General features: G+C 43.8%; 6 protein-coding genes across 7 annotated transcripts in view; 2 read left to right on the top strand and 4 right to left on the bottom strand.

The window, feature by feature from the left end:
• Positions 1 to 107, top strand: part of RB195_019419 (uncharacterized protein) — a gene marked incomplete at both ends in the record, with an annotated part of 1,080 nt that extends 973 nt beyond the window's left edge. Inside the window, one exon of the mRNA XM_064187255.1 lies at positions 1 to 107. This exon is cut by the window's left edge and continues 973 nt beyond it. Coding sequence (XP_064043136.1) covers positions 1 to 107 — 107 coding nt within the window.
• A 115-nt stretch (positions 108 to 222) lies between these two features.
• RB195_019420 (uncharacterized protein) lies at positions 223 to 621 on the top strand (the record flags this gene model as incomplete). Its single annotated transcript, XM_064187256.1, has 1 exon — positions 223 to 621. One exon carries the CDS (start codon positions 223 to 225, stop codon positions 619 to 621), a length of 399 nt encoding a protein of 132 aa, XP_064043137.1.
• Positions 622 to 2,141: 1,520 nt separating this feature from the next.
• On the bottom strand, positions 2,142 to 3,006 carry RB195_019421 (uncharacterized protein; the record flags this gene model as incomplete). Of its 2 annotated transcripts, XM_064187258.1 has the most annotated exons (3): positions 2,142 to 2,558; positions 2,612 to 2,842; positions 2,917 to 3,006. In XM_064187258.1, 3 exons carry the CDS (start codon positions 3,004 to 3,006, stop codon positions 2,142 to 2,144), a joined length of 738 nt encoding a protein of 245 aa, XP_064043138.1. The 2 variants fall into 2 exon arrangements, with proteins under 2 accessions (XP_064043138.1, XP_064043139.1); XM_064187257.1 differs by lacking the exon at positions 2,917 to 3,006 and having other exon boundaries at positions 2,142 to 2,672.
• Positions 3,007 to 3,563: 557 nt separating this feature from the next.
• Positions 3,564 to 3,872, bottom strand: RB195_019422 (uncharacterized protein; the record flags this gene model as incomplete). Its single annotated transcript, XM_064187259.1, has 1 exon — positions 3,564 to 3,872. One exon carries the CDS (start codon positions 3,870 to 3,872, stop codon positions 3,564 to 3,566), a length of 309 nt encoding a protein of 102 aa, XP_064043140.1.
• A 341-nt stretch (positions 3,873 to 4,213) lies between these two features.
• RB195_019423 (uncharacterized protein) lies at positions 4,214 to 4,627 on the bottom strand (the record flags this gene model as incomplete). Its single annotated transcript, XM_013441586.2, has 1 exon — positions 4,214 to 4,627. The coding sequence occupies one exon, from the start codon at positions 4,625 to 4,627 to the stop codon at positions 4,214 to 4,216; it is 414 nt and encodes a 137-aa protein (XP_013297040.2).
• Positions 4,628 to 10,468: 5,841 nt separating this feature from the next.
• Positions 10,469 to 12,989, bottom strand: RB195_019424 (uncharacterized protein; the record flags this gene model as incomplete). Its single annotated transcript, XM_064187260.1, has 2 exons — positions 10,469 to 10,638; positions 12,959 to 12,989. The coding sequence occupies 2 exons, from the start codon at positions 12,987 to 12,989 to the stop codon at positions 10,469 to 10,471; spliced, it is 201 nt and encodes a 66-aa protein (XP_064043141.1).
• Between the last annotated feature and the right edge of the window lie 1,648 nt (positions 12,990 to 14,637).

Consider the following 14,637-nt stretch of genomic DNA (forward strand, 5'->3'; position numbering starts at 1 on the left):
TGCAGTCGAATGCTCTACCACTGAGCTATACCCCCTCGTCACCGCTGTCAATGTCAACCTACCTGTCCTTATTATTCATACATAGAAGAAGTGATTCCCATTGCTAAGCACTACAAAGAGATGAAGCAAAAGTCTAGGGGCACGCGGAGTTGAACCACGGACCTCTCGATCTGCAGTCGAATGCTCTACCACTGAGCTATACCCCCCTCGTCACCGGTGTCAATGTCAACCTACCTGTCCTTATATTCATACATAGAAGAAGTGATTCCCATTGCTAAGCACTACAAAGAGATGAAGCAAAAGTCTAGCGGGCAAGCGGAGTTTAACCACGGACCTCTCGATCTGCAGTCGAATGCTCTACCACTGAGCTATACCCCCTCGTCACCGCTGTCAATGTCAACTCGACTGTCATTCTTATTCTTCGGAATAGTAGTGATTCCCACCGCTAAGCACTACAAAGAGATGAAGCAAAAGTCTAGGGGGCACGCGGAGTTGAACCACGGACCTCTCGATCTGCAGTCGAATGCTCTACCACTGAGCTATACCCTCCTCGTCACCGGTGTCACTGTCAACCTACCTGTCCTTATATTCATACATAGAAGAAGTGATTCCCATTGCTAAGCACTACAAAGAGATGAAGCAAAAGTCTAGGGGGCACGCGGAGTTGAACCACGGACCTCTCGATCTGCAGTCGAATGCTCTACCACTGAGCTATACCCCCCTCGTCACCGCTGTCAATGTCAACTCGACTGTCATTCTTATTCTTCGGAATAGTAGTGATTCCCACCGCTAAGCACTACAAAGAGATGAAGCAAAAGTCTAGGGGGCACGCGGAGTTGAACCACGGACCTCTCGATCTGCAGTCGAATGCTCTACCACTGAGCTATACCCCCCTCGTCACCAGTGTCACTGTCAACCTACCTGTCCTTATATTCATACATAGAAGAAGTGATTCCCATCGCTATGTACTACAAAGAGATGAAGCAAAAGTCTAGGGGGCACGCGGAGTTGAACCACGGACCTCTCGATCTGCAGTCGAATGCTCTACCACTGAGCTATACCACCTCGTCACCGTTGTCAATGTCAACTTACCTGTCCTTATATTCATACATAGAAGAAGTGATTCCCACCGCTAAGCACTACAAAGAGATGAAGCAAAAGTCTAGGGGGCACGCGGAGTTGAACCACGGACCTCTCGATCTGCAGTCGAATGCTCTACCACTGAGCTATACCCCCCTCGTCACCAGTGTCACTGTCAACCTACCTGTCCTTATATTCATACATAGAAGAAGTGATTCCCATTGCTAAGCACTACAAAGGTATGAAGCAAAAGTCTAGGGGGCACGCGGAGTTGAACCACGGACCTCTCGATCTGCAGTCGAATGCTCTACCACTGAGCTATACCCCCTCGTCACCGCTGTCAATGTCAACTCGACTGTTATTCACATTCCTCGGAATAGTAGTGATTCCCACCGCTAAGCACTACAAAGAGATGAAGCAAAAGTCTAGGACGTTCGATCAAAAGATCGAACGTTTTCAGTTTCTCTAAGGTGACCATACAGTGCAGACGCCAGGTTAGTGGTTGAAAAAGCAGGTGCAGAGTTTGTCTGCATAAATGTGGAGAAATCTGACCAATTAGACTGCTAATTTAGTCGCCCATTTCAAGCTCTGAAAGTTGCGATTTTGCGAACCGTTTGCCAATACAACCAGATGAGAATCCTCGTGCAGAACTTAAGATTCAACGAAAGTCGAACACTCCGATTTTCAAATAGTCTCTCTTAAAAACGGCTAAGGTTTGTCATCGAAGTATCCTAGTTGTTTACACCGAAACTGAATGGATCCCTGGTTTCCCGCTCCACAAGAGATCATAGCGCAAACGTTGATGAAGAGCTATGAGAGCTTCTGGATCTGTACTCACCACATTTATCACCTTGACTCCCACTGATCTTCAAACTGGTCGAATGGGCGCCAGTAATTCTTTCATTTGTTCCGATCGCAAGCCAGGGTCGTCCAGTGGTTCCTCATTTCGCGTGGGACACGAAGAGCATCATAATTTTCTTTGAAGGACATTGTGAAGAAATCTGACCATCGGGTCGGCGGTCTTCCTGTAGTGCGCTTAATATCGCGGGGAACCCAGTTGCTCACGGCTCTGGTCCAACGGTTGTCGATAAGGGCGTCACGTATCCGGCCCACCTTATTTTACTTTCCTTGGCAAACGCGGCGGCGTCTCTAATCTTCGATCGTTGACGTAGGAGAGAACTTCGAATCCCGTCCCTCACTTGCGTGAAACGGGATACTCCTAGCATCACTCTCTCAATTGCGCGTTCAATGACGCTCACCGCGTTTTCTTCCTGCTTGCGAAATGCCCAGGTTTCCGAAGCATAGGTCAAAGCAGGAAGTACGGTGGTGTTGAAGAGGTGAGCACGGAGCTGGGTGTTCCTGGTCTTCTTCACTACATCCTCGATGCTTTCATACGCTCCCCAAGCCACTCGTCTCCTCTTACCCAGCTCGGGAGTCAGGTCGTTTATCATGTTCAACTCCCGAACATATAAACGAAGCTGGTGCATTCGGATATGTTCGTTCCGTTGAGCGTGAATGGGGCATCCGAGACCTGTCCGTTGCGCATAGACATCGTCTTGTCTAGATTCAACTGAAGAGCGATGCGTCCACATGTTTCGCCGAATTCGATCAGCATTAGTTCCGCTTGGCTGATGCTAGGTGTTACCGGTACGATATCATCAGCAAAACGCAAATGGTGTAGCTGCCAACCATCAACCTTCACTCCCTTTCCAACTTTCGCATTGCGTTGTCGGACTCCCCTCTTCACATCAATGATGATATTCTAATAGAACGGCGAAATTCCGATCGTGAAGTTACTGAACAACTCTGGAAGTACCTTTATGTACTGAGTAGGACGTTTTGGTTCTCCAAGGCTTCCACGACTGCTTCCGTCTCAACTGAGTCGAACGCCTTCTTCAAGTCGACGAAGGTGAGACAGAGCGGCATCTTGAACTATCCTGATACCTCGATGAGCTTCGAAACAGTGTGAATGTGGTCAATCGTGCTGAAGCCTTTTCTAAACCCTGCTTGCTCGCATAGCTGTCCTTCATCCAAGATTTTTTCAATCTTATTAAGGATCACTCTTGTAAAGAGCTTGTAGATGACGGACAGTAAGCAGATTGGGCGATAGTTGCCGATGTCATGTGGATCCTTTTTATACAACAACACGGTCTTGCTGGTCTTCCACTGTTTAGAGACCTTGAATTCCGACAGATAACGTGTAAAGGGCCGTGCCAGGCTGTTGATGAGTATTGGCAGAAAGTTCTTCAGGTGTTCTTGTCTTATTCTATCGGGACCGGGTACTGAACGATTTCTTACCGACACACCGATAGCGTGTCGTACTTCGGACGGGAGAACCTCTGGAATGACTTGTCCGTCTTCCCTCAGATGATGAGGAGGCAAGTGGACATGGCTGTCGAAGAGATCAGAGTGGAAGTCTTAGATGATTTTCTCCATTCCCCTTCTCGATGCAATGGTTGTTCCCTTCGGGTTCCGGAGAGCAGTTATCCTCTTCTTGCGACTGGCGTAGTCTCGACAATCATAGCAGATGCTTTTCTCCGCCTCTGCAGCTTCAGCCAGCACTCTCCTGCTCTTCTCTCTTTAAGTTCTTCCTTTTTCGCCTCTCTGCAAAGCCTTGAGAGCTCGAACGTGAGTTCTCGGTTCCCTGCGGTTCGTGCTGCTCCACGCTGGCGTATCAGCTCGAGAGTTTCAAGAGACAGGCGTCCCTTGGTGGTCTCCAAACTCTGAGTCTTCTTCGTGCAGTCGTGGAGGTGTTCAATGAGCCGGTCATATTCCTCGCCGATGTTTTCCATTGTGGAATCTTCCCAAAAGCCGGCTAGCGTAGTGAAGAGATCCCAGTTGATGATAGTTCTGGGATTTCGCTCTCTGGACTTGGCGGTTTTTTCTTCTCTTCTTCTGAAGGAAAATCTTCCTCGAAGGAGGCGATGGTCCGATCCCGTATAGAAATTTGGCACAACAGCGACGTCCGTCGGGCAGAACCTTTTATTGACGATGATGTGGTCTATTTCATTACTTTATCCTCCACCGGGTGACTCCTACGTCCAGCGTAGAGAGGAGGACTTCTGGAATTGCGAGTTCCCATGGATGGTCTTAGTCGTCATGATGAAATCGGAGAGTCTCTCCCCTGTTTATTTCATTGTAGGCCGTGGGTCCCGATGTGAAGTCCCTCAGGCGTTCTTCTTGGGCCATCTTTGGCGTTAAAATCGCCAATTGGGACCTTGTGAAAGGAACGATCTCCTCGGCAGAACTTCTCCAGGTCCATATAGGGAGCTTCGACTTCTTCTTCGTAGCTTGATGTTGGAGCGTAAGCGACGAAGATAGTCAAAGTAGGGGTTGGACCACATCTTTTCATCCGCAGACATCCGATTCGGGTCGTAAGTTGTTTGAAAGAGTCGATGTTCTTTGCCATATTCGTGTTGACGAGGACGCCATTTTCACCAAAACCTTTAGCGTCGCATGTTCCTAAGAACAGTTCTTCTCCAGTTTTATATACGGCGTTGAGAAGGTGACGTCGCCTCGTCTCGGCCAGTACGATGACGTCGTGCATTATAAGTGCAGATCGTCATCCTGGTCCTTTTCTGTTTAGGTAGCCTAGATGAATCCTGCAAACCCGTCCTTCTTGGCGCTACCGTACCAGGCTTTCCTCCGGATTCAGGAGACTCTTTTCTATCACTGTGACATGCGTAAAATTTTTAAAACCCATGTACAGGTTGCAAGTCTGTAGTCCCATGAGTTTTTGGGAGAACTTTGCGTTCTCGCGGAGTGGACACGTAGAGCTTATTTGTTGGATGCGAGTCCACACCGCCTCCCTTGCACCTCCCAGATTGCAGGCTTTTGGGCGGACCGGGATACAAGCATGTTATGAGTCACTCTTGGCCCTGAATCCACCCACGTCTCTGGGCAAACACGAGGTCGCTTTTGGTCCGCGCTTAGCCCCTTGTCCACCACCTGGGGACACCCCACGTAGCCTCGCGACTAAGCGGCTGTGATCCCTCTGGTGAGGGTGATCCGTGGCTGTACTAATCATCCTATAGTAATTCAAAGACAGGCCGTACAGTAATCCGGTACTTTCCACGCTTTTGCAGAACAATGACACTGGTGTATGTGGGGCCGTTCGCAGAAACTGTATCTAGTAACGATTAGGTTCAGAGACGTAGACGTGTTTTTCGCAGCTAAAACACAAGACGACAGTAGACGAAAAAAAACTGATATACTGCTGAATACAAGCATTGTAATGTTGGCGCCAGATTAGTTATTCCATAATCTTCGAATCAATCTCCTTTTTGCTTTTTTGCCGGAACATTCGAAACGACAGGGTATCACATTTCCTTCTGCCATCGTGAAAGGTTGGGTAGCTTTCCTTTTACTAGTTGTTTTAAAGTATATCAACTCTCCACCTGAAATCCGTACCACCCCACTAATCTGGGGTGGTACGGATTTCAGGTGGAGAGTTGATATACGGGGTAGTAGATTATGGAGAGAAAGATGATTAAGTCCATTTCTGCGCGTGCACAAGGCTGGCGCACTCCAATCGAACTCGTATGGAACATGGCGCGCCGGAACGCTTGGAGCCATATCTTCCAGGCCGTTTTTTACGGCAATTAAGAAGAAATAGACGGAATCACCATTCTCTCCATAATCTACGACTTCTTATAGGCATATCCCACCTGAAACCCGCACCACCCCAGATTCCTGGGGTAATGTCTTTAAAACGTCCCACTGAAAGAATAATAAAGCGGTTACCGCGGATAATATTTTCTGTAGTTTTCTACTGACTCACATAACATTTCAGCAGTCAGTAGGAATCGAACAAGAAACATGACCATCTCTATTACACTTGTAGCATAGCACAAATATCGTACAAATATAGTGTGGCCATCGGATTTTAGTGAGAATTGGTGACGCGGCACCAGCAAGTCTCCGCTCTTTAGAACAAGCAGATTGAAGCTAACACCGACATTCACAGAAGAAAACACTACGGAAGAGGAAAAATGCACTGGAAGATCGAGCATAAGCTATTACGTTCTTCATAAGTTTCGGTATCCGTTCCTGCGAGCACACATCTCAATCTGCAGTCGATTGTTCTTGTCAATTTCTAGGCGTTGCCTTTCCAAGTACCGAGGTCCGCCTTCCACGCTAACGACCACGCCCATCTCTTTTCAAGCCAAGTTACTCACTGACGATTGTTCCTTAATTTTTGATCTTCTTATTGCGTCTGTGTTCGAAGTAAATGAACCAATTTGTAATTTTTCTTAAATGTTTTCTTTATTTACTATTTTCTATTGTAAATGAATTTCCAAACCAATTTTCAAACCCATGAAAGAGTTTATGTATTAAGGCTTCCGAGTCTAAGCGTTCGAATTCTTTTATAATAACATACAATCTTCCTGCAAAATTGCATTACCCAAACTATGCGCATGTTTTGAAATCTAATTCTATCTTTCCTTGTACACATCGTACATAGAGGAATATAGAGTCTTCCACAAGATGTTAATAATCCTAGTAATCCTAGTAAACTTCGCGCTACTTAGAAACGTGCCATCACCTCCGCCTAGCATGCTTGTCTTCGAATTACTTCAGGATACTTCAATCCTCTACGTGTTATTTTAAAGATGCTTCTCGAGCGTTTGCGTGACGGAACAGCCTGTATGGTATCAAGGATTAAGAAGTCAGGGATTCGCCAGTGGATTCCGGTTCTTCTGCTTATTATTCTAGTTGTCTATCTTTTCATGGGTTCTGCATGCTTCTGGTTCTTCGAACACGATAAACATGAGCAGAGTGTCAGAAAATGGTACATGAATCTAGCTGTTAATAGGTACGTTTAAAAGAATCACTTCTGAATTTTTTTATTTATCAGATTGCCAGGTACTCGTCTTCAAAAAATCGCTATTTGAATCTAAACAAATTGGTAGAAGGAACTCACTAGTTGCTAAAATCTTCTGTACGTTTGAACTCTGGAAGTAAGGAGATTTTCTTATTAAAAGCTTTGAGGATGTTTCTTTTTTCATTTTTCCAAACACTTGTTGATAGTAATGGAAGTGTGGATTTTTCTACTTTCTCCTATAATCTAAATGACCACAATGATAATGCTTGTAATATATGTTAATAAACAGCTGTGAAATCGAACAAAAATTTGCCTGAAAAAAGAATTGTGCTTCGTTGTTCCTTCACATTTAGGGTTATTAACATAAATTCTAGTTGGTTCCATCGCGAGATTTTTAAGTATAATCGGTTTGAAGAATTTGGACGGGGGTGCTCGGAAGCTACCAACCTTAGTGATCCTTTCCTATCAGAGTAAATATTGCAGAGTTCGTTCTTAACATAGAAAAACAAACAATTCGCGAAGTTTACGACCTTTATTCAATCATTTGTAACACATCTATCATTGTTCGAAAAATATCTTATTCTTCTAATAGATTCAAATCTTTCGGGCCCTACATTTCTGCGTACTTCTCTGTGCCACTTTTTGCGTAGAATATAGAAATTCAACATTAATCCAATGAACCGTTGAGCCTTCAGAAAACCTGTTTGTGTTTGTAAATTCTTTTAGGTTTTTTTTTGCACATTGCACAAGCGGTGTAAAACACACGCACCACTTCTTTTCCCTTCTTATTGAGCAATGAACTTTCGTTTTAGATTTAATTGCTATTTAGAGCGTCTCGCTCAAATGATATTCCGAAAGAGCGATGTGCACGGACAACCAGTTTAAAATAAAAAATTATCGGCTCGAAGTGAGCCTTTGCCTGGCTCCGCACAGATTTTTCTGAGTTGCACTAACTCTGTTATTTTCGTGTTTACATGCTGCTGGCAAAATAAACGGGAAAGTACACAAACAATGAGTTCAAGGAAGTGTTGGAAAATAGCCGCGAAGCGACGAAAGCATAGAGCGTGCATGTTTTGCAGTGAGTGAGAGGTTTGCTCCCGAGGGGGTTCCACGGCTTGCTTATCATTGCCTTCTTGCTCGTCCCTCTATGCCCTTAACCAAACCATGCATCATCGCGAGAGCTCTTCTTTCAGCGTCATCAACAATGTCAGCTTGGTCAATGGCTGTCGCAAAAAATTTTGGCGCAATTCATCGCATACAACACCGTGACCATCCATGTTTGGAGAGATATTTTCATGTTGGTGTTGGAATGACGCGGGGTTCTGACGCAGCGTCGCGTGCAAACTAAGCGGATGTGCGGAAAGACCTCATCGACCGAAATTTGATTACGACATTTCTTAGGATACTCGCTTGTTAACTCAAAATTCGTTTCACGAAAATATCAACGCCTGAAAAACATATCAGTTACGAAGTATTGAAGAGACTGGGGCTCACAATTGGTTGAATTACTTTTTTTTTGGTTGCTTGTTTGGATAATTGGCCAGAAGATGATACAAAAACAAAAAATGGAACGAAGAGTTATTTTGCCTATAAATTTCAGAGGAGGCTTATCTTTACTTATTGTTGTGGCGGATTGTCAGTCAATCTCCTAGGAAGGGAAGTGAAGATTGCCACAGAAGGTTTTTTCCTAACCATAAACCCGCAATGCTACTATAGGACCAATAGTACTTCGAACAAGGTTTTAATGACAAACGTAATCCAGAATGAACGAGGTGTGCAGTTAATTATCTTCTAATTCAACCTAGAAAAACGGTATTTGCCTACATAAAAATTTTCAAATCTATAGAAGATCATCAATGATAGAATTACCAAGCCTAGATTTCTTCGTTTTCTTGCTTGTATCATAATTTCCATTCTGTTGGAGCCTGCTTTCTAACACGAATATAAGATTTAAAGTGTACGAATGATGGAAGACACTAGAGCGACATAACTCAAAAATTTGTGCCCTTCCGTGGTTGATCGATGCCATTCCAAATTGAGCCTCGGGAAGAATTCCGCCTTTTCAATGGAAAACTTGCCTCGCAAAGAACTTCTAATTGCACTACCGTATGATTTTCCTCTGTGAAAGATGATGTTCTCATACTACTTTACGCATAGCGTACTGCCACAAAAGTCGACTTATCGCATGAAATTCTGACTTCTTTAATGAGGATAAATTTCATCTGGGGTGGGTGTTGCGCAGTCGGTAAGAGGTTTTGCTGTGATTGCACGATCGATGGTTCGAAAGAGCCCTAATGCCAAACAATTCTTTCATCCTTTCGTGATCAATAGATTGGTCCCGATAGATCCCAATAGATTGGTTATCAATAGATTGGATTCAATAGACTTGTCTGGGAAGATGAAACCACAGACTTGGTGCTTCGCCTAGTCTAAGCAAATCATTGTGTAGACTAAACACGCGTTCGTGAACCTAAAACAATTTCCATTTGAAATGAAGGCGTTGGCGTATCCCAAGCAGACTGATTAACGCCAGACACGTTATTCATCATCCTTTATTTCAAACTAATCGGTGGCCTGGAATTATCGTCTGATGCGGTTGCCCGTGTCCTCGTCGGGTCGAATGGCTCCTGAACAAAGCTCTGCTCAACTTTCTCAATCTACAACAAGAGCTTGTACAGAGTCCATCCATTTGTCACTGCTCCGTAGCTTTCGAAGTCTAGCAGTTTGACGTGAACTGCTTGTCAAAACCCCAAGTAGGCAATGTCAGGGAGTTCAGCATAACGGCAGGAGCCTGCTACCAAAGATTCGCGCTCCCCTAGGTGTTTGGCCTATTTAAGGTGGGTTTTGGTAGAGCGCTGAAAAATAAACAATGGTGCACCTTTTTGCAATATGTGAATAAATTTCTCCATATATCTGTGCAAGCTATATTGCTTGTAAGAGCCTAGAGCTATACCTAAATGACTGATTGCATTTGGTACAATGAAGCCACTGGGGAACAGGTGGCAATCAGACCCATGTAGCCTCTCCTGTAAAGATAAATAATAGGAATAATTTAAGTGAAATAAGAAATAAATAAATTTAACACACAAGTGAAACCTGTGGTGGAAAGAATGTTTATTATATAGTCGGGTCAAAACGACATGAAACACGGACATTTGCGCAAGCGGCTGGGATCGTGTAAGGATCCACGCTACCGCCACACACCTTCGCTGTTCTCCATGGTCCCACCTCGATTCCAACCGCTGTCTCCACCGCACCGCTTCCGAGCGCGGACGCTTGCGCAACGGTCCGTGTTTCATGTCGTTTTGACCCAACTATATGCTTCCATTTGACGCATAGCCGCAGATCTCAGACCGTTAACACTTTTTATGCGAACGGCTTGAGTTGTTGCCGTCTTAAGAAACAAAACGTGGACATGGCCTGAAAATAGGAAATGTCCCTTCCAAACATACAGTGCATAACTAGAAAAGGTGGACAGTTAAACTCATCTGAAGGAGACAGCAGAAGTTTTTTCTTTAAATTTACTGATAATAAACCACTTTTCGCAGTTGCATGTTGTTTGTTCTAGAGTCGATATAGGTGAGAATACAGTAGGAAGAATTTTAAAAAAAAAGGAGAATAGGAAGGACTTGAAATCCTCTGTCTTTTGAATGTAATACGTTGCAAGAATTTGTTTCGTCCAATGTTGAGGAAAAATATCGCAGCAATGTGTTTCCGTTTGAATGCTTCAAGCCCTAAAATGGCCAGCATTTTAATGAATAATGACGTCAGTAAATGATATTTTAGAGCTTCCGGCAGGTGTAAAAAGTTTTAAAAGGCACCTTCGGGGTCAATCTGTTGATATTGTTGCGGCAGAATTTTTTTTTTGCCTCTTTTTTAAAGCACCAGAAAGCTGCTACCTCTTTACTGCAAACAAATGGAGGTCAGTGGCAGGATTTGGCGCATTTGTTTTCATATGTGCATGTGCCAGACTACAGAACATCTTTCGAAATATGTTATCATAGGCTTTGCTCGCAAGTGCTACGTAATCACCACCGAATGTATTCAAGAGGTTGAGTGCGATTAGGTTAGGGTAGGTGGAAGAGGTTAAGAAGTGTTAAACACAGAAAGGGAGTGGGTTGCAGCAGCGTCGTCCTATCATCTCTGTTGAACACATCGGAGGCAACAATGCGTAATTATCACTGCCCTGGACTGATGCGACGGAATGGGCTTTTCCAGAGAAGGATTTCGCTACAGCACTGTTGTAGGTGGAAGTTCCGCCAGAGCACTCCAAGAAAGTGCTGCATAGTCTTTCTATAGGTGTTGCCAATTTCTGAATGGATTTATCCTATATTCTACATCGATTAAAGCTTAAAACTACAGTTATGACTGTAGACGGAGTCGAAGGGATCTGCTCAATGCTAACCACTTTTGAGGACCACGGAATGCTCAACGGAACGCAGCGGCGGTCTGGTCAAAACCACCCGAAGCCTGCAAAACCTGTGTGAGCGGCTGCGCTCGAGATGATTAGATGAAGATATCGGTTGCAATCGTGGTGCGAACCGCGTTAGCTCCACTCATCTCTGTAGTCCGATGACAGCAAGTGAGGCTCACACTCCGATCGTAACTTGGCTTCACTGCGCCGCTTCTACCTCAGCTGGTTGTGCGACTGCACTAATCCTCATTTTGACTTGTCTATATTTCCGTATGCATTAGGAGCTACTGAAATATTCTCTTTCTCTAACAGAATTTCTAATCGGTTCTTTTCAGACGACATTTTGCAAGATCAATCAGTTCAAGAATCTTCAACGACACCAGAAACTTACTAATCATCATTGACCGTGAGCAAACTGAGAGAGTACAGGTAGTCAGCAGTTTCTTGTTCTAGCTACACTTTTCTACGTAATGTCTTGCATCATAAGCGCACTACTGCTTCAGATTCGGTGTTAAGTGAAGTTCAGAAAGATAGCATGGAAACTTACCATAGCATCTACATAGCCTACTTTATTGAAGGCAGCATTTGAATTTTTAGCGCCGTAATCTGTTCGGTAATAGGTAATGTTTGAGCAGTTGTTTCCATGCATCGCAATTAAAACTTGAAACATCTCCCTCTCTTGAGTCCAAAAATCATATGGACCAGAAGATCTAAACTTGAACTTGCACTGATCCGCTCACCCGACGAAACAACTCTGTACACACATGTATCACTGGTGAAAGAACTACGTGGAGCACGAATTTCACTTCTCACCCTGATGCATGTAGTTGCTTCTTCAACAAACTCAATCACTAACCTGCTTTGAAAGTTTTTCTCATCCATATGGATATAAAGAGTAAGTGTACCGGTAAAACTGATCAGCTGCTGCTCTTGATCCATTTGACCTCCGGAATTGTAGGCAGTGCTTCTCTTTTTTACAGTGGTATGTGCGAACTAGATCTCGAATTGTTTTCATCAGCGAAAGCGAATTTCCTAAGATCGAAAATTCTCGCAAACGTCCCTTTTGAAGGAATGCGTCTCCACAGCAAATGGTTCCTAACGAGTGGAAGACTTCTTATGGCTCATGCTCTCAAATATTACGCAGATCATGAAGTTCAGGAGAAGTAAAAAATAAACTTCTCAATGAGGTCACTTGGATGATTGCAGTTATTCTCTAACTCAACTCGGGATGAGAAAATGGTCGTTCTCTCAGCCTTTCAGATAAGTACACTATCTCCACTCTTTTCTTGGCTAAAAAATTCTTCCTCCTGTGTTGTAGTGCCTGTTTCGTCCAAACTTACTACTTTTGACACGGACACCTTGAACCGCTATTCGTACTTCATGGATTGACTTCATTTTTTGCTCTATCCTAACGGTTAGAGGAAAAATGAACTATCTGCATTTGATGACCAGACGGCAACGTTGAAGATGTAAAAGAGCTTCAATATAGCCACCAATAAGTGCTTCCGACGTATCAGTTCGTGTTGGAGCGTCGCTATGTAACAGTTTTTTGAAATAAAAGTGTATATGTACAGGGTGACGAAAAACTACGTAGGCCATAGAAAAACGCTCCAGCTTTATTTTTCGAAAAAAAAAATCACCTTTGCTACAGGCGTCAATTCGTTCCTCCATCGAAGCAGTGGCTGAGCAAGCTGCGGCGGAGGCAGTTATCGTTTAAATTGTTTCAAATTCTGGTCGTTTCGTTCGTTTCGCACTTAACGGACGTTCGAAGTCCAAGCTCATTTTTTTACTATCGTTAGAACAGATTTTCGAGAAGTTTTCAGCTGTTTGGATATCTCGTTCAAGCTCCAGTCATCATTTCGGGTAATCCTCTTCTTGGTGATCCCACGCATCCGTCGAGTGTTGACATTCCGTTTCTGTCCTCCTCCGGCTTTGGTTTGAACATTCACTTCCTCCTTCCATTGCTTTACAATCTTCTGGAAGCTTCTAGAAGAACTTCAGCTTCGCAGAGTTCTTCATCCCGCTCTTTGGTAGCGGGCAATCGTGTAGCTACTTGGGAGCCTCTTCGCTATAGCCTGGTAAATAGTTCTTTTTTATTCAATAAATCAGCAATAAGCAATAGTAATTAGCAATAAATAAATGTTTTCAAAGGAAAAAGTAAACGTAAGTAACGTAGTGAACGCGTAAATGCTTTATACAGTGCCTAAAACGGAGTGAAATGTCACGCGCACGTAATTTTTCGCCATCCTGTATATAATTTTCTAAAACTGACTACTGACGAAGCTAAGGAAGTCTGCAGATTTCCAACTCATCAGCACTTCCTTTGAAAACATATGGTTCTATCTCATTTTGGTAGGACACAACCTGTTAATTATTACTGAACTTCAGTCACTCACTGTAAAGACTGAAATTTGAATTTGCATTCTTCGGAAGGGGCGGGCGGGTGTAGGGCAGGCGACGAAAGGTCCCGCTGCGGCTGCACAATAGGACCGATGCTTCGAAAATCCCTGGGCCATACCATACCAAGCCCTTCATTCCTCAGAGTTGATAAATTGGCACCGGACCCGCCTAAGAAGGTAAAATCACAGAGTTGATTAATCGGCTGGCCCCGCAGGTCACACTATAGGCTACGCAAGTGTTCATAAACTTCAAACGATTCTGAATTGAAGTGAACGGGTGGGCGCACCTCCATACGAGTTGATTAATGCCGGACACTTTATCCACTTTATCCTTCGGACTGAAAATGCACTCTGCTTTGAGTTTCAGTCATCTTCACTATCGCCAAAAACATTACCCGCTTGTTGTAATAACTTGAAATATCCTTTTGTCTCCGAAGGTAGATGGGCCTTTCTAAAGTTACTAAAGAGGCCACTTGATTTCGTTGAAATCCCAGAGGCAATAGCATTAAAATTTTCTTCTAACGACTTGTATATTGCACTTTAAAAATGATGATGAGAATAGCTGTACAGAACCATCCATCAGCCATTACAAGTGATGGTCATTCTCCTCAATGAGTACGCCTAGGCTTTCGAGCAGTATTATTTCGCAGTCACTACATACATAACACTCACTCACACAATATCGGTAAATAGAAAACAAATGAGAAGAAAGGATAGCAGAATTATTCCCTACAAGTTCTTTGTGTTGGGTTTCTTTTAGCAAATAGAGACATATTGTCATTCATGTTTTCCGTTCAGCTGTTAGTCTGCAGAATGGATATTCTAATTTTTTGTGAGTCTTAAACGCCCGCTTTTGTGGCTGGAAGATCAAAAACTAAAGAAGTTAAGCATAACGCAATGGGATTTCCCGATCCTCGCAT

This window comes from Necator americanus, chromosome II, assembly GCF_031761385.1.
Source record: "Necator americanus strain Aroian chromosome II, whole genome shotgun sequence".
In the NCBI taxonomy this organism is placed as follows: domain Eukaryota; kingdom Metazoa; phylum Nematoda; class Chromadorea; order Rhabditida; family Ancylostomatidae; genus Necator; species Necator americanus.